Source organism: Aotus nancymaae, unplaced genomic scaffold (genome assembly GCF_030222135.1).
Source record: "Aotus nancymaae isolate 86718 unplaced genomic scaffold, 86718_ANA_hifiasm-v0.15.2.pri h1tg000039l, whole genome shotgun sequence".
Lineage (NCBI taxonomy): Eukaryota > Metazoa > Chordata > Mammalia > Primates > Aotidae > Aotus > Aotus nancymaae.
Window position 1 is genome coordinate 9658618 of NW_026988453.1, and position 25849 is coordinate 9684466.

The window sequence follows — 25849 nt, forward strand, 5'->3', positions numbered from 1 at the left end:
TGGGAGGGGGGAATGCTATTTCAGGGAAGAAGGAGACTGGGCTGGGAAAACTGGCATTGGAGGAGACACCTCCCAGCCAGGGAGCCTCATGCTGAGGTTGAGGAGGGCAACTACCCGCCCTGACTCTAATTTCTTGGCTCAGTGAGATGAACCTTAAGATAAACTTTATGATAAACTTTTTGGATTGGTTACATGAAATTATATTATTAATATCTCCATTTTCATCTCCTTTCCCACCTCAGAAGCCAAATGCAGGGCTCTGGCCCTGCACAATCTCCTCCCACATGCTGAGAGCAGCCACTGCCACTCCCAAACCAGAGCTGCAAGAGGAAAACAAAAATCAGAGCATTTTTCTGTGTAGCACAGACAACTGGAGAAGAGTTTTATGCCTGATGGTTCCAGATAGTCCTCAGTTTCCCATGGCCAGAGCTGACGCTCCTCTCCATGAGTCTCCCTATCCAGGAAATCTGGGCTGGACTGCCCAAACCATGCTTTGAGGCTGCCAGGAAGGACAGAGATGGAGACTGTTAGCAATTATTTCACAAATGGCATTTCAAAACCGATCTTCCAGGGATGCACCTGTTGTCAGATCTCTGCTGCTTCTTGCCCCACCAGGCTGTCACTCAGAGCTCAAGCTGGGTCCATGCCCAGGACCTCACCCACCCACTGCATTCCTAGGAGGGAATGAGTCTCAAGTGTGTGGAGACGGGTAACAGAGTGTGGACACAGCAAATATTCATAAGGAATACAGGTTTCTGCAACAACCCCAAGAGAAGTGCTTGCAGAAAAAGTGGGAGATTAAAATAAGAGAACACAAAGGCAAATTATATTTTCCCTTTTATACCTTTAGCAGAAAGTATTCAGGAATAGCCCCCATTGGGATTTTCTCTGTCATGTCCACTGAAGTACACTCATCCTGGGGAGGAGGAACAGGGAAGCCCATTCTCTTATCACCACCTGAGACCTGGAGCAATGGTTTTCCAGGTGGGGGCCCTGGATCTATAGCATCAACACCTGGGAACTTGCTAAAAGTGAGCCCTCTCAAACCCCAGCCCCAGACCTATAGATTCTGAAACTTTGGGGATGGAGCCCAATAATCTTAATTGGGCTTAAATAATCCAGGTGACTGATGCATACCAAGGTTTGATATAGCAAAAGCAAGGTTAGGAGAGGGAAGAGGAAATGTAGGGAAGAAGTGGGGCAGAGGGAGTGGCCTGTGGCTCACACACCTTCTCCCTCATCGGAGCTCCTCTGTTTGGTAGCACTGTGGGGTTGACCTGTCCTATGGGTCATTCCTCAGAAACCACCTCGTAGGGTGAGCTCCGGCCTCTGGTGAGCCCCAGAACCCCAGGAACGTCTCCTCTGCTACAGATTCGGGAGGCAGAGGACCGTGAGTACCACGAGGGAGAAGGCATGGAGCAAAGCTGGCTGGGAATTCCCTGGTCACTGGACTCTGGAAATTTTAGGAATTACCTCCAAGGGAAAAACAAAAAGCAAAAGTGAAGATTCCCCTAGGAAGCACTAGGGGGAGACCCATCTCTGGCCTGGGAAGAGAAGGGAGAGACCAGATCCAGAAGAATTTTGACTATTCTTCCAAAGAGTAACTTTGACTATTCTTCCAAAGAGTAACAATGCTAGACGGACCAGACCGAACCGGTGTTTTAAGAGGAAACCTGCGATCACTGAGTCGGAGTGACAGAGCTGGCAAGTGCCCACATTACCACTCAGCTGTCTCACCACCTCCAGTCCAATGTACAGTTAAGGAAATTGGGGCTAGAGAGGGCCCCGGCCCAGGTTCAGAGTTCCAGGAGTCCTCTTTATTCATGAGATGGGCCAGTTTCCATGGGCAAAGGTGCCTGTCTGTGGGAGCAACCACATAATTTGTGGGAACCAGTGCAACAAGAAAACGCCCAGCCCTTTGTTCAAAAAGTGACTTTCAAGATGGTGACCACAGAGCATTAAACCAGACAGGGGTCCATGAAGCAAATCCATGGGACAAAGTGCTGGGAGAAAGGAGTTCTCTCTTTGGGTCCCACGAGTGAACCGTCCATACCAGGTACCAAGTAGGGCATTTAGGGGAACTGGTATCTCCACAGTAATTATTCGAGCAGCTGTGGGGAGTGGAGGGTTGGCTAAGGAAGACAAAACTCCCCCAACCGTTGGGGCGCGCGAGTGTTCTCTCAATCGGGGGCCCCCAGTCTTCCGGGAAAGAGGAATTCCTTACCCGGCAGGGCTGCGAAGGGAGGGGAAATCCAATGAGAGCAAAAGTCTCACGTGGACAGCTCTGCCAGCCCCAGCTGCGCTGGCGACTTCCTGCGGTCCAGCCATGGGACCAGGAACGGCTGCGGGAGCGCGCGCGGGGCAATCCCGATCCACGTGGAGCTCGGCTTTAGAGGGGGCGGCGGGCGGCGCCCAGCGGAGAATGGAAGGGCGGAGGAGCACCGCCCGCAGTCAGCCCGATCAGCGGGAGGGGGGCGGGCGGACGCCTAGACGGAGGGACCTCCTCCGACCCCATCCAGCCAGTTCCCAAGCCTTTTCCTCCGACCTGCTCCCTCTCGGGGCGCGTGGGGGTGCGGGGGGTGGCGCGGACCTGGTGTTGGGGAGAGCGATCCCCGGGGTAAGAGGCAGGGCTGAAGGCCGAGGGCCCCCAGCAGAAATGCGCCATCTGAACTCTACAGTGCCGAGGCGCTCCTATGCGGAATCCTGCAGCTGCTCCCAGTGAAGACGCCCCCAGTTCCACAGTCGCGCAGACGTCGCCCCGCACCTACCCTACCCCTCTGTCAGTTGGGGGTTCCCTCGGGTCTTCCTTCCTGCCACTGCGAATCGCCACGCCCCCGCCCCGCCCCCGCCCCGCCCAGCAGTCTGCGGTCCCTTTAAAAGCGCGCTGGTGTGGGGCCGCCCCTTCTCTCGGGGCCGGCTCGGGAGTATCGCTGTTGCCGAAGCCGCCGCTGCCGAAGCCGCAGCCACCAGCCGGGCATGGCCATGGCGTCCCCGGCTGTCGGGCAGCGCCCGTACCCGTTACTCTTGGATCCCGAGCCGCCGCGCTATCTGCAGACCCTGAGCGGCCCGGAGCCGCCGCCGCCGCCCCACGACCGGTCCTCGCGCCGCTGCGTCCCGGCGCCCCTCTCCACTGCGCCCGGGGCGCATGAGGGGCGCAGCGCCCGGAGGGCTGCCCGGGGGAACCTGGAGCCCCCACCCCGGGCCTCCCGACCCGCTCGCCCGCTCCGGCCTGGACTGCAGCAGAGACTGCGGCGGCGCCCTGGAGCGCGACCCCGCGACGTGCGGAGCATCTTCGAGCAGCCTCAGGATCCCCGCGTCCCGGCTGAGCGAGGCGAGGGGCACCGCTTCGCCGAATTGGTGCTGCCGGTCGGCCCCGGCTGGTGTGACCTGTGCGGACGAGAGGTGCTGCGGCAGGCGCTGCGCTGCGCTTGTAAGTGTGAGGGCAGGGGAGGGGCGCGCGGGGACACCGCAGTCTGGGGGCGAAGGACTGCGAGGGCCCTGGGGCAGGGAGGGAGGGGCCATTACCCTCTCTGGCTCCAGGGGAGCCCCGACCATAAGGAGGTAACCTCTGGGAACACTCCGCTCCTTGGTTCCCTGGCCGGTATCCTTTAGCGCCTGCCCACTGCCTCGGTATGGTTATGCGGTATTTAACAGATACCTGTCTCCTGACAGGTGCGTGCCTCAGCCCTACACACACACACGCGCGCGCGCGCACACACTTGCACGCAGGTTGTGTGGTGTGGGGTGATGGCCTCGGCGGCAAGGTCATTATGTCATCTACCTGTGCATCCTCATGCTTTTGTTGTGAGTTCTTGGGAGTGGATCATGAGGCTGCTGTTGAGATGAGCGGTTGACCCTGGCTTATTAGGGTTAATGACAAAACGCTTGTTTGTTCTCCTATGGTACAAGCTCAGACCTCTCCTCCAGGGGGACCTATTGGGACAGGGAAGAGACCTAGTTAGGCTTTGGATAAAGGCAGGCTGTGAGGCTGAAGAGAGCCTGAAGTCACCCTGAACTCGTGACCCCTCCTGCCTTTCGCCTCTGGCCCCTCAAACCTCTGGACTGTGCTCCGATGTTTGGCTGTCCCCTCCCTCCCCCTCACTCCTCCTCCTGGGTTCCTGACCCCGTCATCATGCTCTAACATTACTCAACTCCTGACAGGGTCCCTTCCTCTCCCCAGCTCTCAGGGTCCTCCAGTCACCTCCTGAGCCAGGCTCTTCTGAAAGCCAGAAAACACTGGGGCCCCCGGTGCGTAGATTTTCTGAGCCAATCTTCAGTCTTCTTGGGGGTTTATTATTTTTCTCCTCCTACAGTTAGGGGCATGTACGCCTTTAATAGATGTCCACCCTCCACCCCCGCCCTGGTATTTGCTCTTGTGTGTTTAGCAAAGGCTATCCATAGCCATGTGTTCATGTGTTTACATGGATATTTCAAATATCTGAAGCCCAAAGCACAGACAATGGCACAGCCTCTAACAAGCATCTCTGGAAATGGATTGTGGTTTGCATCTTTCAGCAAAGGCCCTTCCCCCATGACAGCAGCCTCACATCTCCCATCCGACTGCAGCGTTGGGCAGCAGCAGCGATTTCCACGTCAGGAAAACCCTACCTTTCTTCTGCCTGCAGTCTGCAGCCAAGGCTGCTCAGTGCGCCACCCACTACAGCTGGCTGCAGGGAAACAGGGCTCAGACTCTAAGCCTGGGTCAAGTGGAAGGGAAAGATTGGAAGGGCAAGTGGGTGCTGCTCTTTCCTCCTCCACTAGAACCCCCGGTTCGGGTACTAATTAAGAAGGAGGGAGCAAAGGTGTGTAGGGGTATATGTTGCCGGTAGAGGGGCTGCTGTCCCTCAGTAAATGCCTTTGCCTGCAGTAGAATCCAATGCAACTTGCCTTTGGACATGTCGGCAGCTTTTGCAGTGTCAAGATTCCCTTACTGCGTCCAACAACCCTACACACAGGGAGAGAGGCAGGAACCCCACTACGATGGGTTTTATTACAGCTGGAATCCCAGGAAATCTGCTTCATCGGCATTCTAGTTTGTATTTAGACTTTGGGGGACTAAGATTTTGCACAGTTTTGTCATTTCTTTTTTTTTTTTGGTTTAGTGATAATGGTGCATTTGTGTGTGTTTGCATGTGCCTGTGTGTGATACTCCACAATTAAATGAATTTATTCTCGTGTCACATCAGAATCGTCGATCTCCTTTGATTAAGTCATACATCGTTTCTAGTGGCAGGAAGATCCAGGCCCCCCAGGCAGTACCTCTGACTGTGTGTGGTTGGCCAGGTCATTTCACTTTCCTGGGTTCTCACGGTCCCCGCATAGTTGGTTTAATACTATCGATGTCTGAACACTGGAGAGGAAGCCAAACTGGAATCGAGGGTTACAGAAAGTCTCTGTTTGTCATTATTAATATTTAACTAATTGTGAACCTATGGCTGGATGGCAAAAGTTGAGAAATGTTCTGATGTGTAGATGAGGGCTGGCAGGTGGACGCACAGAGGGCCAAACACGCTGAGCATCTTTAAGTTGAAGGTCTGATTCCATGGCGGGGTTGCTTTGTTTGTGTTCGTTTTGAAAAGCAACAGTCAGAAGGAGGACTTTTAAAACGCCATAGTACGCAGTAATGAAGAGTATAGACTGGAACCAGAGCCCTGGGTTTGAATCCTGACTACCACTTAGTCCCCATGTGACCTCTGGACATCTCTGTGTTCTGATTCCTTGTTTAAAAAAAAAATGATATTACCTACTTTGTCTTGTTAATGTGAGAATTAAATGGATTAATATCCATAAGGCACTCAGAACAGGGCCTAGCAAAATGCAATACAAATCTTTAATTCAATATGAATATTATTGTCACCTCCCGTCCAACAGCTGTAACAACTAGTCTGGGCTCGTGACACCTCCTAGGATCACCTTTCTAAGCAGTGAGAACAATTTGCAAACTCTGCCTGGTTGCTGAGCTCAGTGGGGAAGTGACTGCCATAGGCATCCCAGAAAATTTGGCTATTAGGTGTCCTCTAGGAATGCCACTCCTACCCAAGGTCCTGCTGTGGCTAAGGAGACCCTTCAGTGCCTGGCTTAGGGGCCACGAAGGCATTGGCTCCTTGTCTTTGTGTTTCTTGCACCCAGCAGAGTGCCAGGCACATAGCAGGGTCTCACTATGCAGTGACTGACGAGAGTGATGGCTTGTTTGTGCTATTAAATATCCCTGCCCTTGGAAACAAGCAGAAGGGCAGTGGGTTTGTGAATGACATCTGTCTTCACAGGAGGCTGACGCTGGGTGGGAACCACGTTGGCAGAAGGGACTTTTAGTAAGGAAAGCATTTTGGAAACACTCTTCCCTCTGTCTGTCTACCTTTTTAGCAAAAGTTCATCTAACCCAAGCTTACCCTACTTCAAGATCTGTAACCAAGCTCTGGCGAATGCTGGATTTGTGAACAGGGAAGTTCAGGGTCAATATGAATTTCTAGCATTCATATTTCATCATAGTTGTTAGATAGAGAAGGAAATCCAGTGGGAATCTGTGGAAAGACACAGAGAGAAAGAAAGGTAGTGTGAGTGCACGTGGGTGTTTCGGGGTGGGGATGGGGGTGGTGGTGACGGTGAGAATCCATTTCTAGCATTCTAGGAGGGAATGGTCAACAGCAAATAACCAGAGAAACTCACTGGCTGCCCTTTGTAAGGACTTTTCCTTACAGATTCTGTCCCTTACTGTTCCTTCTGTAAAAGGTGCATGGAGGTGGCCTTTTACCTGTCATCTCATTTTGGTGGCTACGTGAGCTATCCGGGACCAGGGGATGGTCTGGCACTTGGAGAAACCTAAGTCTGACTCAAACCCTCCTGGAGGTGCTTAGACACACCACGGCCGTTGTCAGCGAATGCCACCTGTCTGCTCCTGGAGTCAGAGGCTCTCTCCAGAGTGGGGGTTATTCAGAGCTGTGAAGTGTTAAGTGATTGGAATTACATGGTTGAAAGGGAGGCCCTGCCTGGGGCTTGTCATTTCGAACCTCCCCACTCTGTGATAGATTTTAATGACGCTGTGAATACAAGGCCCTGCCATGCAGCCCTCAGGGAAGGGCACCGGGACTATTCTTGTTGAGAATGGCTGATATCTAGTCTGGTCTCTCTAGTCTCGCTGCTGCGCTATCGGCTGGGTTCAACTCCACTTTCTGCACTTTTTGCACTTTCTGCACAGCTGGAACCACCTGCCTGACAGTCCTCAGATGCTGCATTGACTCTTCCTGTAGCAGAGAAAGGTCTTCATGTCAGGCCTCTTGGAAATTGTCCTGTGTTGTTCTGGCAGCTTCTGTATTTATTTACCTTGGGCATTTGGAAGGTATTTGTGCACCCAGCAGCACTGAGTGTGTGGTGTGTGTTTTCCTTGATTTAGGCCCGTGTTTGGCTTTAGAGTTTAAGAAAATGAAGCACAGAAATGGATATTTTGTTGTTAAAGATTGTGGGGATCCCTCACTCCAAGCCCCCTCCTACCCCCGACTCTAACTGGGGTCTTGTTGGGTGAGGTCCTATTGGAGGATGTGTGTGTTAGGGGCCAGGGAAAGAGCCTGGAATGCTTTCAGAGGCCTTCTCAGCTCCCCACGCTGCAGCCCATTTTTTCCTCTCCTCCCGGCTTCCTGTCTTATCAAAAGATGAAAGTGAAAGGATTAAATGTGGGCTTAATTTTCCCCACTATTCATCAGAGCATGAAATTTTCTGATTATGGAGTGTAGGGGGCTTGAATCCCAGGTACAGTCAAAAATGATTAATGCCACTTGTCTGCCAGCCTAATTAGACTTGGTAATGAACATGTGTGTTTGCCTGCTGATCCTGCGGGGTTATTAGGTGGAAGTGAATTGACATCACTGAGGATGCGGCATTGAGGGTTTGGTCTGATATCCCCTCTCTTCTCCCCAATTCTACTGGTGAAGCAGCCTGTGCCAAGCCTGGTAGGTAGTCCCTGAGTGACAAAGAAAAGACAGCCCCCAGCCCAGTCCCATGGGCCCTGCCTGGGTGGGAGAGTGAATTTATCCTGTTAGGGAGCCACCTCCTGTGAAGTATATGCAGGTCAGGAGCCAGAGGCTCGGGAGAAGCTGCTGCCAGGCTCACCCAGGTCTGAGAATGGGCACAAGAAGAATTCTTTGCATGTCAGTAGTGCCTTTTCTCTGAAGAGCCCAAAGTGTTTTCATGCCCGCTGCTATATTCATGCTCAAAATAGCTTCATGCTTAACTCACACTGAAAGGGAGCGACTCTGGCCGGGTGTGGTGGCTCACACCTGTAATCTCAGCACATTGGGAGGCTGAGGCGGGCAGATCACCTGAGGTTGCGAGTTCGAGACCAGCCTGAGCAACGTGGAGAAACCCCCGTCTCTACTAAAAATATAAAAAATTAGGTGGGTGTGGTGACACATGCCTGTAATCCCAGCTACTCAGGAGGCTGAGGCAGGAGAATTGCTTGAACCTGGGAGGTGGAGGTTGTGGTGAGCCGAGATCGTGCCATTGCACTCCAGCCTGGGCAGCAAGAGCGAAACCCCATCTCAAAAAAAAAAAAAAGAGTTACCTGGCCAGGAGTTACCTGCTGACTTTGCCGAGGACAGTGGTACAGTTGGACTCTCTCAGGTAGGCCTCATTCTGACAGGTCTTCAAGGCTTTGGTGCCACCTAAGGTCTTCAAGCCATTTCCCGCACTTTGGGCTTTGTAGCCAGCACCTCTGTGTGAGAGACAGCTACCTGAGATGGGATGGCCATGGGTGGGTCCCAGCTCCTGCACCCCAGTGTTCTCCCACAGGGCTCTCTCTGGCTCCCACAACTACCCCTCATTCCTCAGTTTCCCCATGGAGGGCATCTGCTGGCATTCTTGCCCTACCCAGGCTTACTATGAAGGCTGCTGAGGAACCTGTAAAAACATCTCTAGCCTCACCAGAATGCCCTTCCTGTTCGCATTCCTTAGATGGCAAGGTGAGTCTTCTTGGGTGGATAAGTATTTGTGGGTATACAAAGCATGCAGGTTCCCCACACCCAGCCCTTCTGAGGGAACCATGTTCCGGGGCTCAGTCAGCACCAGCTGGTGCGATCTCCTTCTCACGAGCTTGCAGACCTGGGTCTGTGCTGGTGGCAGGAAGCTTTCTGCCTCCCCGCAGGGTCTCGCTCGGTCTCTGCTGACTCTGGGCACCTGCCCCTCCTGCAGAGCTCTGTTCTGTCTCTCCATGGCTGGGTGGGGAAGGGCTGGCAGCAGCTGGGAAGGCCAGGCCTGACTGGGGAGATGGTTTTGCATTTAGTCATTTTCAGTTTTTTTCCAAGAGTTTTGGCAAGCCTCTTTCCACATGTTCCAGGCTGGTTCTCAGGGTCAGAAGGAAAGAAGAGCCAGTTTGGGGGCTTAGGGGTGGAGGTGATGATGTTAGACCAGGCAGAAGGCTGGGTTTCCTGGGGGCACTGGTTTAAGTGGAATAAGGTCCAGGCTTGGAAGCAGTCTCGGGTTGCCCCACCCCAAGGTCAAGACTATCTTGACTCAGACCTGGGGAAGTGACATTTGGGTATTTTCTGAAGTACATAACCTTGATAAGGAGACCTGGGCCGAGCCTGGTGGACCCTAAGAACTCTCCATGATGTAGTCTTTGGCTGAAGTGACCCCCAAGGCCGTGCCGGGCCTGTTGTAGCGTGCCTGTGGTTCCTAGCGTACACAAAGGTTTGTGAGAGATGTACTCATCAGGAAATCTTTGAGGTTCGATTCTCTTTTTTTGCCCTTTTTGGAGAGGAAGGAGGAAGAGCAGTGGGGTCCCTCCTGGCATCGTAGCATGTCTCCAGCCTCCCAGGGGAGAATGCCCCACTTTGGCTGAGGGGTCTGGTGACCCCTGAGAATTGTAGCAGGTTCCAAGATTTTCTTTGGGATTTTCCTACCTATAATGAATGCCCTGGCCCCATTTGAGGGCATGGGGTGGAGGGTTGAGGGGAGTGCAAGATGTCCGTGCCGAGGGTCTATAAGAGGGGTGGTGTTGGGAACTGTAGTATATTCATTGTGGTGTGACACTGGGCAGGTGGGTGGATGGCTGAGTATGACATTTACCTGTGACAGGTTTATTCTTCGGTGGAGGGCTTGTGTTCTGCTCCCTCTGCTCCCCATTCCTGTTTTTTGAAAAAACATATCTCCAGAGTAGGGCAGGTCTTATTTAGATGTCTGCAGTGGCCATTGGCTGGGGCTGCTAGGAAATTAAAACTTGGCTTACGTGGACCTTTAAGAAATTAGACTCCAGGTTCATGAAAGTCAAGCCAAAAAGAAGAGTGATGTTCTTATTTTTTTTTTTAAAAATCCTTTTATGTTTTGTTTCTACTGGATGCTAGATCTGGAAAAGAATTATCATTGTGTTTGCTGAAGACGCAAAGCTGGCATTCTGTGAACCTGCCAGAATGACAATATTCACGTGGTATAGGAAGAGTTCAGAATGGCAAAGAAATCGTGGGAGTAAAAATAACTTCCATTGCACTTGGCTGTCACGAAAGCCGTTCCATGGGAACTGCCTCTGTCAGGTTTGGAGTTCTCTCGTGAGGGCGGCAGGGCTGATTTAATCATGGGCCGTCTCATAGATGAGGGAACAGCGCATTCGGGGAGGTCACATGACTTCACTAAGATAACCCAGATCCTTAGTAGCAAAACCAGCACCAGAACCCAGCATGGGATTTTGACGTAGGCTAACATCATTGATAACACAAGTTAGTTGAGTTTACTTATTATCTGCCGCCCTTCTGCCAGTGAATGCTGAAATGTCCAAAAAAGTGAGCCACATTCATGCTAGAGAATCAGCTGGTGCCGGACAATTGAGAGTTGGCTCCACTTAAGCCAATTTTCAACAATCAGTTTCTAAATTGCTATCAGCATGTGTAAATCAAGAGCTCTTTAGATAAAGGGTGAAGTTTTCCTAAATCCTAAGATGAAGCAACAAGTGTGTCTCTCCCCCTCCCACCTCACCTCGTAGGTGTTCAGTGTGTGCAGGGGGTGGACGTGGAAATGCAGGTAGAAGATCTTTTTCTGTTCACTCCTCCTTCTTGCCATGGCCAAGCTCTCAGAGTTCATGACACAGGACTAGCCAGGAACCTAAGTGAAATTAACAGATTGAATCTGCCAGGCTCAGTGGCTCAGGTCTGTAGTCCCAGCACTTTGGGAGGCTGAGGCAGGTGGATCACCTGAGGTCAGGAGTTCGAGACCAGCCTGGCCAACCTGGTGAAACCTCGTCTCTACTAAAACTACAAAAAAATTAGCTGGATGTGGTGGCGCATGCCTGTAATCCTAGCTCTTCTGGAGGCTGAGGCAGGACAATCACTTGAACCCAGGAGGTGGAGGTTGCAGTGAGCCGAGATTGTGCCACTGCACTCTAGCCTGGGCAGCAGAGCAAGACTCTGTCTCAAAACAAAAACAAAAACAAAAAAACCCTGTGAGATCCTAGAGAGGACAGCTAGGGTGAAGAAGAGATGGATGGGGACTGGACGATAAACTGAGGTCGCCTAATGGACCTCTGGTTCTAATCTCAGGCAGTGATGTGGCCCCATGAGAAACAGTACATCTTGGGAAACCTTCACCCCCAACCCAGCTCTGACTCTGTGTATTCCTCCAGGTCTGTCTCTCATTTGGAAACAGGTACCATTGCTTACTTCTCTTGCTGACTTGCAGCAGGCTGTTTTTTCCATCCAAGTTGAATGGAAGTTGGAGACTTCATGGTTTCTGCTGAAACAATTATGTGGGTTTTTTTTTAAACATCTGAAGAAAGTATTAAACACCCCCCCTCAAAAAATAAAACTTCAGAGATGCCTTATTATTCAAATGGAACAACAGATTCTAGCTGTAACTTGAGAGTTTTGAGAGAAAGGGTTGAGCATGTTGTCCGTGAATGTCTATCCTGGTGATGAGTGTTTTTTTAAAAGCAATCTGGAGGTACCTTTATATAAAATAGGGTGATCATATATTGTACCCCAGCAATTGAGATGGTGAAGGCCGTTGCTTCAAATTATGCTGGGCCTTGGCTGGGCTCTCCTTCAGCATGGAGGTCGTTGAGTCACGGCTTAGATGTCAGAGACAGCAAGAGGTCATTGCAAGCATTCTCCTGCCACTAGGTAGTGCTCCTCCCAGACCACCTATTTAGTTTTCCAAGGGTCAGGAATGAAGATCCTAGAGCTTCCTAAAGCCCCATCTCCAGACTCTGCCAGTTCTTTCCTGCTGTCTTTCCCAATGGCTTGACCCGTCAAAGAAAAGCTCAGTGATAAGGAGAAAAGAGAAGTGAGATCAGCATATTCTCCAGCCCAAACGGGGCATTTGCAAGGGATTTCCCCCCATTACACGTGACTCATTTTTTTTTTTTTGAAATGGAGTCTCGCTCTGTTGCCCAGGCTGGAATGCAATGGTGCAATCTCAGCTCACTGCAACCTCTGCCTCTCAGGTTCAAGCAATTCTCCTGCCTCAGCCTCCCAAGTAGCTGGGACTACAGATGCGTGCCACCACGCCCAGCTAATTTTTTTGTATTTTTAGTAGAGGTGGGATTTCACCACCTTAGCCAGGATGTTCTCGATCTCCTGACCTCATGATCTGTCCGCCTCGGCCTCCAAAGTGCTGGGATTACAGAAGTGAGCCACCATGCCCAGCCGTGATACATATTTTAAAGTTTCCCCAGAAGCCCCATGCTCTCTTCTTTGAGAGCAGGAATGGGAATGAGCCCTTTTCCGTGCTCAGCCAGGCGGGAATTCCTGGGCCCTCTTGGAGATCTTGGGTGCAAGGACCAGAGTTGAGGTGGGGCAAGGAACTTGGCTCCTACCCCTTGCTTAATGGTCCCAGGTATCACTTCAGGACCTGGACCTGCTTATGCCCTTCTTCTGGTCCAGAGATTCTTGGTGAACTAGAGAGGCCATCATGAAGGCCACAGGCAGTTCCCTTCTCCCCAAGGAAGCATCAGGGAGAAAGAACCGGTCCAAAACTGAGGAACGGTGGCATTTTGGGGGTTTCTATATTAAAGAATTTACTTATAAACAATGTGTGTGTATTGCTAAGCCCCCTCCCCATAGTGTGGGTGGAGGCCCTCTGTAGTCCAGGGTGACTGAAATGGAGACCTGGTCCGATTTTCTAGGAGGGTGGCAGGTGATGGGGAGCCTCGTTGGAGGACCAGAGTGTAGCTTACATTTGTTCCACCAACAATTCCTTCTCTGAGTAAGCCCAAGGATGTGGCCTTTGGGATGCACTTCAGCATTCTCTTTGGCCTGGGGGAAGATGATGGCACAAAGGAATTGGGCCAGAGGTTGGTGGTTGCGAGTGCACAGGGAATGACATATCTGCCTGCACTCCTGAGTGTTGACTTCCTGGACCTAACATTGACCCGAGCACAGACGTAAGTCCATCCTCCACCAGAGAGTCTGCAAGTGTGTGAGTCCTCTGCGGTGCATTTTCCCTGGTTAAGGGACAGGTGTCCTTGCTGGGGATGGTGGCTTCATGCCTGTAATCCCAGCACTTTGGGAGATTGAGGCAGGATGATCCCTTGAGTCCAGGAGTCAAGACCAGCCTGGGGAACGTGGTGCGACCCCAACTCTACAAAAAATATAAAAATTAGCTGGGAGGGGCACCGCTCTCTAGTGGCTTTTCTGGAAGGCTCTGCTGCCTGTCTGGTGCCAGTCTTCTGTCTTGGACTGGGCAACAGGGTCTCCCAGAACTTTTCTACTAGGGCTTGGCAGCTTCTGGGAGTCAGAGTGAAGGAACACCCCGTGAGTACTGTTTTGGGGCATTTCCGCCCTTTTGCAAGAGAATTCTTTTTTCACCACCCTACACTCATAGGGTCACATCCTTTTCTGCTCGGGTATCTGGTCTCAGATAAATGAATGGCCGGACACTCTTAAAGCAACACCACCTCCTGATGGGCCCTTCCCCCACCCTGGGCTTAGGATGGGAGGATGTGAATTAGCCCCAGTTTGTCCCCTAGGAGCCTGTACAGCTGGTGAAGCATTATTAATCCACCATCCCCAAAGAAATCCATTAACGAGCTCCTGGGCCGGGCACGTGGTGTGAGGTAACCGATCACTTCTGTCGTCGGAAACTTTGGAGACATTGATTTTCAGACTTGCAGACTGAGAAGTGAGGCTTGGGGCAGGCTCTTCCCTGCAGCCTGTTTGGTGGGGGTATTTTTATCTTATCAAGCCAAAAGCCCCAGGAATAGAAAGTTTTCCGTTGGGGGAGGAGGAGGGGAAGGGACCTCAGTGGGGAGAGAGAAGGCATCGGTCAGTTGGTGCGGGTGCCAGAGCCTGAGGGCCCAGGTGACTGTCCGGGTCATGCGAGGCCCGGGGCCCGCCCCAGAGCCCTCCCCGACCCGACACTCCACCCCTGACGCCAAGCCTGGAGAAAAGCTATTGATCTCCTGCGCGGAGATGACCGAGGGCCAGGAGGAGAAGGCCACCACTGCCTGCTTTGGGACTGTCACTGCTCAGCTCCAGCGGCTCTTCTGCAGGCTCCCGAAGAGCCGCTCAGTCTCCAAAAGGCACCAGATCCTGCAGAGGTTCCGCATCGAGGCCCGGAGGGCTCGGGGTAGGTCCAAGCCAATCTGGTTGGGGGTGCTGGGGTTCAGAGGCCTCTGCTACTGGCCTTTCCCATGGAAAAGGAGTACGGGATCCTTCTGGCAGCCTGTTAGTTAGTGCTGAGCTCAGCACCACTCCTTGCCCCTCCTGACTCCTTAGGGACAAAAGATCGGGTGCCAGATTCAAAGGACGACGCGGTCCGCCTGTTTCAGATGCCTTGAGTTGGTGTTGGATTTTAACAACTTTTTGTTGGCTGAGAATTAGGGCCAAGTGGTCGTCTTCATCAGCGTCCCTGAGCTGGCAGAATATGGGTACCTAGGATGGCCACTGTTTTCCATTCTGCTTATCCTCTAGCCCTTCAGACCCTGCCGAGCTGCTGAGTCAGCCTTGTGAGGACCTGGGAGCAGTGACGCTTCCCAGGCAAAGGCTTCTCACCTGCAGAGTTAGTGAAGGTGAAAGCTGCATGGGGCTGGAGGCTACTGGGCAGAGCACAGCTGGACAGGACCCCTGGCCTCGGGAAGGGGCTAGGTCACTGATTCCTCTCCTGAGCACTAATTAGGGTGAGAACAGTTGTCACCTGAAAGATAACTGGACAGCAGAGCAGTGAGTGAAAGATGAGAGACAAGAGACCACAGTAATCCAAATTATCATGGGATCTGAGGTCATCCCATGCCCAGTGCCAGGGCCGGGAACCCTGGGCACCTGCCTTCAGCCTGGGATTCCTTCTGCTGTCTCATGCTGTCCACAGCATCTTCCATTTCTGTAGCGCTCTGCTGAAGACTCGGAGCATTTGCGTTTGTTTGCTTTTAATATCATCTATTCCCTCCAGATCCTGGTGTGGTGGGAATGGGAAGGGGATTATTCTGTTTCACAGATGAGACAGCTCAGACACGTAAGGCCTCTTGTGAAAGGTCATTGCCATCTGGCCGGGACGGAACCTGTGTCTCTTGAACCATTGGCACTCTTTGGAGCATACATACGTTTCTTAGGGTCCCTGTCTCCATTTTTCTCTATACTTCTCTCAGGTACTTTCAAGAATCAGTGGGGATCTAGGCAGGTCCCCATCATGAGTCACAGGGATGGGACTAGAATGAAGTGCCATCTCTGGGCTAAGTTTTTGGAAGTAGAGTTTTTAAAAAACAACAGGATCTTGATTATGAAAAATATGATTTTTCTGATTAAGGCTTTACCTCTTGAGAAGTGGAAATTTTGATTGAACTAGATCTAATCCCCATTTGGAGACAGATACTCCTTAGCCAGCCTGAATAATTTATCCTCATCAATAGCCTAATACATACTGTGACCTTCACTGAGAAGAGAATTGGACACCGAGTTCCTCAATTTAAATGCTCACCAGCCTGTTGGTGCTCATCCTCTCTTTCCCCTCCCCCTCTCTCTCTTTAAGAATTATTCAACAGATCATTGCCTTGCTCCTTTGCTATTCAGCCCGAGGAGTTATAGATTTAAGTAAAATCAATCAGGGCTGAAGTGGCAGCATTAAGGTCGGGCACATACTGCACTGTGGCTATGATGGGCTCGCTTAACTTGTGTTAGCACTGGGGCTTAATTGACTGAAGAGGCAGGGAGAAGACAGGATGCTGAAGATCATGGAAAAGGCAGACTGCAGACTGTGGACATCTGGAATATCCTCATCTCACTCGCAAGACTCCATGAGCAGCCTGGAGTGTGGCATTTAAGAACACAGGCTTGGTGGCTGGGTGCGGTGGCTCATGCCTGTAATCCCAGCACTGGCCAACATGGCCAAACCCCATCTCTACTAAAAATACAAACATTAGCTGGGCAAGGAGATGGGAACTTGTAATCCCAGCTACTACAGAGGCTGAGGCAGGAGAATTGCTTGAACCCGGGAGGCGGAGGTTGCAGTGAGCTGAGATCGTGCCACTGCTTCCCAACCTGGGTGACAGAGCAAGATTCCAGGCCTGCATTGAGTCAGAATCATGGAGTTCCCACTTTCCCACTTTCTGGCTGTGGGGCCTTCCTCCTACAGATTAACCTCTCTAGGCCTCATTTTTCCAAGTATAAGATAGGACAGGAAATCCCAACCTCAGCCCGGTATGGGTTGGATTAAATGTCAAGCAGTTGACACGATGCTTGGTGCATAGAACGCTTTGCATTGGGAGCTACTGTTGCTGAGTGCTCCCAGGAAGACTTTTCATAGCTGCTCCCGTCAGCCTGCAGCACAGTCGTCTGCTCCTCCATCGTTCCCGGGCTAGGGTGCGCTGCCTGCATCTCAGTGGGAGAGACAGGGTTTGAAGGCTGCCCAGGCGAAAGAAGAGGAGAGCCACAAATTCAAAAACACATTCCCTGGAAAAATTCCTACCATTGAGTTTACCACATCACATAATTAACAGGCAGAGCTAGATTAGCCCACCGGGTATCTTTAGGAGCTAGGCAAGCATGTCACCAAGGAGCAAGTCATATGTCATTTTAAAAGGCTGCTGGGGGGGTCTGCGGAAAACAGGCCTGGGTCTCTCCAGAAATCTCTGGTGGTCCTGGCTGCAGCGATGCAGCTGTAAAGAAGCCTTTGTGTGTCTCCAGTAGAGAGGGGCTCTGACATAGTCTATTTACTTTCCTTCTCACTGCAAAAAAGTCTGCATTCTCCCAGTTGGTGACTGGCACTTTGAATGGCTGCAAATGACATCAGAGCAGGTGTGGAAAAACCAGTTGGATGTAGTAGCCTGGTTGTCCCATGACAGGCTGAACCTGCCTGCTCCTGGCCTCCTGTGACCTCCTGGCATGAGAACTGGGCACACCTGTGGTGCATTCATATCTGTACTTCTGCACAAGCTTCATCTGCCATCCTGCAGTTTACATCTGCCCAGGCAGGTCTCCTTGCAATCCTATTTGGCTGTCCTTATCTTTGGGGTCTGTGGGATACTACCATGGATATACTCCAGGTTAACAAGGCTAGGCTACCCTTTTGCCCCTTCTCAGAGATGATGTATGCTTCAAAAACAAAAACATGGTCTGGCACAGTGGCACACGCCTGTAATCCCAGCACTTTGAGAAGCTCAGGCAGGTGGATCACCTGAGGTTGGGAGTTCGAGACCAGCCTGACCAACATGGAGAAACCCCACCTCTACTAAAAATACAAAATTAGCCGGGTGTGGGTGCATGACTGTAATCCCAGCTACTCGGGAGGCTGAGGCAGGAGAATTGCTTGAACCCGGGAGGCGGAGGTTGCAGTGAGCCGAGATCGTGCCATTGCATTCCAGCCTGGGCAACAAGAGTGAAACTCCGTCTCAAAACACACACACACACACACACACACACACACACACACACACACAAAATAAAAATAAATAAATAAATAAATAAATAAAAAACACCAAACAAATGAAAACAACCCTCCCCTCCTCTTTCCATATGCGCCCCTCACTTCTAGAGCCCACAGCCTTTGCCAGCCACCTAGGGTACTCTGTCTGTGTTCTCAGGGGCCCCGGGGTTGGGGGACTTCTGCTGCTTTGTCTCTCTTACACCCAGAGCAGAGTGACAGGCGCCTAGAGGAGGGCCCCTCCTGAGCGGGGCTGGGACCGAGAGGGCATTTGGCAGCTCCACACTGGCTTTGGATACCACACGCTTGTTGCTATTTGTTGAATTCCCTTAAGCCCAGCTGCTTACAGTGTTTTAAATTGTTTTTTCTTTTCTGAAGGGGCCTGGCAATAGGATTTCTTTTTCCCCGTGGTGATCATCGAACCAGGAGATATCTTTACTGAACTCTCTCTCTCTCGAATCCTTTCATACCCTTCTCCGGTCACACGGGTCCTGGTTGTGACCGCCTGTGCTTTGTAACAGTGCTGAGCTCTGGCAGGCCCTTGGTCGCTACATGTTGAGTGAATGCAGACCACACATGCACAAATGAACAACTGGTGAGGAGCTGGGGGATGTGGGAAGAGGGAGACGGAACCATAGAAACAGGTTTAGTTGTCTCTTTCTGTGTCTCTGAGTAATATGTCCTGATGGTCACACAGACTTTAATCGCCCTGTTCAAAAACCGTGCCATGTCTTTGGCCTTCTCTCTGCGTGGCCATACCCCAAATGCAGCTTGGACCTTCTCCGATACGGTGTTGGAGGGTCCAGGTGACAAATCTGTCACATTCACTTGCACGTGAGGAATGAGGTCTCTTCGGCTCGCTCACGCTTGCACCCTGCCCCAAACCATTTACTTTTATCCTTTCTCCCAAAATAGATTGCCTCTTACCATTCTTGACTAAGGGGCGATTCTCAGGGCTGCTCTGTGATGTACACTGAGGAATTGCAGACTTTGCTGCCTCTTTCTGCTCCTCCACACTTTCTCCTGACATCAACAAGCTGTACTGCAGGAGGCCACAGTGCCGTGGTATAAGAAGGTCCGCCAAACAGAGGTGCATCTCTTCAAGGGACAGAGAGCATCATCAGGAAACATAATGTATATAAAAAATACGAACAATCCCCTACAATGTAGTCAAGCCAAAAATGGATTAAAATTAAAATTTAAAATAGTTGAGCTATTGTAAGAAGCCTGGATCCATTTAAAAGTAAGGCTAATTTTAGACAACAGTGGGCAATGGTTAAAACAACAAAAATGTTATAAACATTCCAAGTGTAAAAAAATATATGCTGGGCGCAGTGGCACATGCCTGTAATCCCAGCACTTTGGAAAGCTGATGTGGGCAGACCACCTGAGGTCAGGAGTTCAAGACTAGCCTGGCCAACATGGTGAAACCCTACCTCTACTAAAAATACAAAAATTAGCTGGGCATGCTGGGCACCTGTAGTCCTAGCTATTCGGGAGGCTGAGGCAGGAGAATCGCTTGAAACCAGGAGGTGGAGGTTGCAGTGAGAGCTGAGATTGCACCACTGCACTCCAGCCTGGGCGACAGAACAAGACTCTGCCTAAAAAAAAAACAAAACAAAACTGGCCAGGCACGGTGATTTACACCTGTAATCCCAGCACTTTGGGAGGCTGAGGCAGGCAGATCACAAGGTCAGGAGATTGAGACCATCTTGGCCACATGGTGAAACCCCATCTCTACTAAAATACAAAAAAAAAAAAAAAAAAAAACAGCTGGGTGTGGTGATGCGTGCCTGTAGTCCCAGCTACTCAGGGGGCTGGGGCAGGGAAATTGCTTGAACCCGGGTGGTGGAGGTTGCAGTGACCCGAGATTGCACCACTGCACTCCAGCCTGGGTGACAGAGCAAAACTCCATCTTAAAAAAAAAAAGAAAAAAAGTGCATTCTCTGTCTCTGTCTCTGTCTCTCTCTCTCTCTCTCTCTCTCTCTCTCTCTCTCTCTCTGTGTATATATATGTATATGTATATATATGTATATGTATATACACACACACACACACACATATATATATGTGTATATATATAAAAACATCAGGGGATGGGGCAGAAGTGATTGGAAGGAGAGCTGTCACATTGTCCTAGCAGAGAATCAGTTAATACAGTCTAAAGTTGAAGCATGGATTGTTAAAAATGACTCAACCCTATTAAATGTGTTTATAATACACACACACACACACAGGGCAGAGTGGGGACATGCTTCAGGCTTTAGCACCCGCAAAGAACAAAGTGGTGGGAAACAGGCCACGTGGAAAAGGTGCCGGGGTCCTGGGTGTGTGGCAGGCGCTGCTCTTAATTCCTGCATCATTTGTCTGAACTTGTTATGAACTGTCCTGCCCTCGCTTCCTCTACCCACTCCTCCCAAGACACTCCCACCTCAGCACGCCCAGCCTGGCCTGGCCACGGTACCTTCCTTTTGTTGGTGTTTTCAGCTTAGGGATGCGTGGTTGTGTTGGAGATGGATGATTAATGTGCCTGCCCGAGAGGCACACCCACCCACGTGAGACAGGATGCTGCCCCTGCGGGCCAGCCGGGACGCCCAGCTTCTGCCAGGCAGGCTGGGTGTGTTTGGAAGGAGGGCACAGGGGACACATCCAGGCTGCCTGGGAGTGTGGCTTGGAGAATATATCATTGATACATTAGATCCAGGGATCCAGGTTCCAGAAAGAATGTGTTTGTTTGTTTGTTTGTTTGTTTGTTTTTGTTAGAGACAGGGTCTCACTCTGTCGCCCAGACTGGAGTGCCATGGACCAATCATAGCTCGCTACAAGCTTGAATTCCTGGGTTCAAGCCATCCTCTCACCTCACCCACCTGAGTAGCTGGGACTATAGGCACGTGCCCACCCTGCCCCCCACAACAAAGGTTTTAATTATTTTGTAGAGATGGGGTCTTACTATTTGCCCAGGCTGGTCCCAAATTCCAGCCTCAAGCAATCCTCCTGCCTCAGCCTCTCACAGCGCAGGGATTGCAGGCGTGCGCTACCTTGAGGGGCCACAGAGAATTTTAGGATCTGCTTTGGTCTCTGAGCAACATCCGAGCAGATCTTTTGCCTTTCCCTTTAGTACCAAATGGTTGCTCAAAAGTATATGTCAACCCCACCCAGCCCTGCCACACAGAAAACCCATACGGTCATTTTGGAAGAGAGTAAAGGATGATCTTTTGGGGTAGTCTGTGGTTCTCTTCCCTGTGCCTCAGTTCAGCAGAGGCTCCCAGCTTCACCCCACCTCTCCAGCACTTTCCCTCCTCGGCCAGCCTTGGAGGAGCCTGCCTCCATAAAGCCCTCCACCCCAACCCACTATTTCACATGGGAACTCAGCATCTGAGCCAAACTGGAGCGTGCTCAGGCGCATCCCTCTTGGCTCTTCCCACAGAGACAGCAGCCCCTCCGCGTCAGCTGCCCACCTTGCCTGTCCACGCGAGGGGCTGGCCACCTCTGACCTTAGAGTTCTAGGTTCACTCGTCTTACCATGACATTGACCTTTCCTGTTTGCTTCCTGGCTTGCTTTCTGGCTGTGTGTGTGTGTGTGTGTGTGTGTTGCAGTTGGGGCTAGGGTTGTGTGGAGGGAGGGAGGGAAGAGTTGTGTGCCTCCAGGTCCCCTGGGCTGGGCTGGGCAGGGGATGCTGAATACCCCCAGGGTGGTCTGTCCTCTAAAACAAGGAACTACAGTAAGTGGTCTCAAGAGCGCTGGGGTTCGCATGTCTTCCTGCAAACATAAGGTTGCAGATGTCCTGAGCTGGCTGCCTGACCCTTGGAGTGGGGAGTTTCCATTCCCTTGCCGCCAGCCTCACTAGGAGTTTAGCCAGGAGTTTGAAAAACATATAGGTCGTGTTGATTTTGGCAACGACTGCAGACCTCCAGGCTTGACTATCACAGTCTCTCCCACTCACCAACATGACCTATCCTTCCAGCCCCTGCTTTACTCCTCTGGACCCATTAAAGGCAGAAGTTGGAGGGAGGTGGGAGCAGGTGGGAGGAACTTAGAGGAGCAGGAAAGTTGCACAATTCCTCTCACCCTAATGCATTAGACCAGGATCTGAACATTGAGAGGGTTTTGGCTGGCGAGTCAACAGGAAGCTGGGTGGACTTGGACTTCTCATAGTGTTGAAATTGACAGCGGCCATTTATTGAGCACCTACCATATGCCAGGCACGGTTGGATGCTTCACATACTTCTCTCTAATTTTGGCAACAAATTTGCTGGCGAGAAAGGTATTACCACCACCATTTGCAGTTGAGGAAATCGAGGCTAAGTAAATTCCATATATAACTGAGGCTAATTGTCCAGGTGTCTCATACTCAGTTAGAGGGAGGGCTCAGGTTCAAACCCTGATTCATGTGACTCCAGAGTCCAGAGTCTTTCCACGCCCCAGCGCCCAACCGAGTGTCCCATCTTTTCTACCCATTCTCTAAGGCCTCTACCACGTGTGTTAAGCAGTGTGTTTCAAGGGATCACGCAGTCTGGGTAAGGATTTCTGATGTATGGCTGATAAGTAGATGCACTCTGGTACTCATCTGTGAGGCAGCTGGTGCTGGGAACTTGGTGTCCATTTTGCTGTCGTAGGGAGTGGGTTTGGAGAGACTGGGCCTCTTTGAGTGGGGGCGACTGAGAGCCTGCTGCCTTGTGGAGCCTGACCTTGGCTGCAGAGCTGGCCTCTCTGGTGAAGCTGTCCTGAGAGCTCAGGACAAGAACCTCTGTCTGCTGTCTGGGTAGTTCCAAGTCTCCCAGATGTGGTGTCCCAGAGACAAAGGGGTCATGGATGGAGGACCAGTTCAGAGCAGGCAGACAGTATGGGTGGCTTCAGAACCCCCCAGGATGCTGGAAGCCTCCAAGGCCAAGTGGCTTGGTTTAGCTGAGAGGAGAGCTGTGAAGTGGCACATCCCAGGCCCTCCAAAGACAAGGCAGAGGCCCCGGGGGGGTGGGGGGCACTCTCCCTGCTCCCTGCTAGGACAGAGGAAAAACACTCCTTGCCCAAATCCCTTCAACCCACGCTCTTTCTAGCCTTGGGCCACCCTAACTCCCATCCCCAGTGAAGCCCATTCCTGGTCTCAAGCAGTGTAGAGTCGGGGACCAGGAGCAAGCGGAGGGGACAGTGCTGAGGAATGGGCTGTTGAGGAGCAGCCAGGAATGGTGCGTCTTCACTCTCCACCCTGCCACTCACCAGCTACGAGGCTGCCAACAGGTCATTTCACTCTTCAAGTCTCAATTTTCCCATCTCTAAAATAGGAATAGACCCAATGAGTTAAAGACTTATGTCCACAAAAAATCTGCACGTGAATGTTTATAGCAACTTTATTCAGAGTTGCCAAAACTTCGAAGCAACCAAGATGTCCTTGGGTAGGTGAAGAGATAACTATGGTCATCCAGATACTGGAATGTTATTCACCAATGAGAAGAAATGAGCTGTCAAGCCATGAAAAGACAAGAAGCCTCATAAATATATGTACATCTACTATGTACCCACAACTTTTTTAAATTCAAAAAAAAAAAATAAAAGACAGGGAGATAAAACTAAGTGAATGCACAGTACTAAGTGAACGAGCCAATCTGAATATTGGCTACGTACCTTATGATTCCAACTATATGATATTCTGGAAAAGATAAATCTGTGGAAACAGTTAAAAGATCAGGGATTGCCAGGGTTAGAGAGGAAGAGCACAGGGGGTTTTCAGGGCAGTGAAACTCCTCTGTCTGGTGCTATAATGGCGTGTGTATGTCCACAGCCGGAGAACGTATAGCACCAAGACTGAACCTGATGTAAACTGTGGACTCTGGGATAACGATGCGACGGTGTGGATTCATCAGTTGTGACAAATGTACCACTCTGGTGGGGGATGCTGATAACAGAGGAAGCTGAGCCTATGTAGGGGCAGGGGGCATAAAGGAACTCTCTGTATTTCCTGCTCAATTTTACTGTGAACCAACATTGTTCCAAAAGAGTCTATTTTTAAAAAATTAGTGGTAGCCAGGCACAGTGGCTCACACCTGTAATCCCAGTACTTTGGGGGTACAAGGCAGGGAGATGACTTGAGGCCAGGAGTTTGAGACCAGCCCGAACAACATGATGAAACCTCATCTCTACAAAAAATTTAAAAATTAGCCAGGTGTGGTGGTGTGTGCCTGTAATCCCGGCTACTCAGTGGGAGGACTACTTGAGCCTGGGAGGTCAAGTCTGCAGTGAGTCATGTTCACGTCACTGCACTCCAGCCTGGGTGGCAGAGTGAGACCCTGTCTCAAAAAAATAAATACAGTAAATTAAAAATTGGGGTAGAAACACACACCGCACAGTCATAGTATGGATTATATGAAATAATGCATGTAGAATACCTGGTGCATTGTGGGTAGAGAGTAATGGTTCCTGTTGCATCACAATGTGGGTACCTGATTTTTCTTTCTTCCCTTTTTGTGGCGTTTTTCCATTAGTAAAGAAAACATTGCCGGGCGAGGTGGCTCACGCTTGTAGTCCCGGCACTTTGGGAGGTCGAGGCAGGCAGATCACCTGAGGTCAAGAGTTTGAGACCAGCCTGACCAACATGGAGAAACCCTGTCTCTATTAAAAATACAAAAATTGGCCAGGTGTGATGGCGCATGCCTATAATCCCAGCTACTCGGGAGGCTGAGGCAGAAGAATCACTTGAACCCGGGAGGCAGAGGTTGCAGTGAGCCGAGACTGCGCCATTGCACTCCAGCCTGGGCAACAAGAGTGAGACTCTGTCTCAAAAAAAAAAAAAAAATTTCATTCTAAAAATTTAAACAATTTAGAAACTATAAAGCACTTGAAATCCCGTCACTCTGAGCAAACATGTGATCTGCCTTCCAGACCTCTCTCTGCATAATGTATATATATGTGTGTGTAGATTTTATATAATTGAAATCGTAAAACACAACCTTTTTCCCTTTTCATACATATGCTGTGGACATATTTTCATACTGACCAATATTGATATGCATTATCTTATATAATGGCTACATAGTATTCCGTTTTAAAATGTAATTATAACTAGTCTTTTGTAGATGGATATGGGAGTATTTCTAGCATTTTGTTGCATTAACAACTATGTGATGAACATTTAGTGATGATAAATTTAGATATGAGTAAATACACACTCAGAATAAATTCCTGCAGGAAATTGATGCCACCAGTAAGGTACTACCTTCTCATTTCCCCACGTCCTCTTTAATACTGGAAGTTATCAACTTTGGTTAACAATTTTCTTTTCTAAAACTAGAGGGAGATTTTAGAAGTTCAAATGTTGGAGGAGAGGTTAAGTAGAAAGGCAGGGAGGAGGGACCCCCCAGGGGGCCGGCAGAGGTTTCTCTGTGAGGTGGGCCAGCGTTGCCCCTCACAGACTCCAAGTACACCTAGCCCCTCCCCGCTGTAGCGAACTGAGCCCTGGGGCTTCCCTTGCTCACAGGGGAGCCGTGGAAGGTCTGAGGATGATCAAGACCTTTACCTTAGGATTGCGACGTGCCTCCAGTTGGTCTGGAGGAAGGTCAGTGGACACTGTTGGGATGTGCACAGATGGGCTTTCGAGATAAGGATGTCTGATGCTGTGACCAGGGGCCAGAGAGACTTAGACGTTAGCAAGGTAAGAAGAAAAGCTAATATTACTGATCTCTTAGTGTGTAGCAAGTGTTGTGTTGTTATTTACATAACTTCTTCATTTAATTCAGCAACTGTACTCCTATCATCTCCATTTAACAGATGAGGAAACTGAGGCCAGCAGCTGTAAGGACACTGGCCTGGGGTCAGATCAGCACTCACACTCTGGTCCCTCCACTTCAGCAAGAGGCAGAGAACCATTCCTTCCTTTATTCACTCAACCAATCTGTCGTAGTCCCTTTCTGAATGCTTGCTAGCGAATGGGCTTCCCAAACTCGGAGCAGAGCCCAGAGCAAAGGGCTGCGGAAAGGGTCGCATTCAGGAACTGAGCCGAGGAGATCTGGAGTGGGCGATGAGGTCGCAGTG

The 25849-nt window shown here is 50.7% G+C and overlaps 1 protein-coding gene across 2 annotated transcripts in view; it reads left to right on the forward strand.

The window, feature by feature from the left end:
• The first annotated feature begins 2904 nt into the window (after nt 1–2904).
• Nucleotides 2905–25849, forward strand: part of RASSF5 (Ras association domain family member 5) — an 81016-nt gene continuing 58071 nt past the window's right edge. Inside the window, exon 1 of one of the 2 annotated variants that reach the window (XM_012459296.2) lies at nt 2905–3430. In XM_012459296.2, the coding sequence (XP_012314719.1) occupies nt 2977–3430 (454 nt within the window). In that variant the 5' untranslated portion in view covers nt 2905–2976. The remainder of the gene's footprint in view (nt 3431–25849) is intronic. The other variant, XM_012459297.3, reaches the window with a different exon arrangement.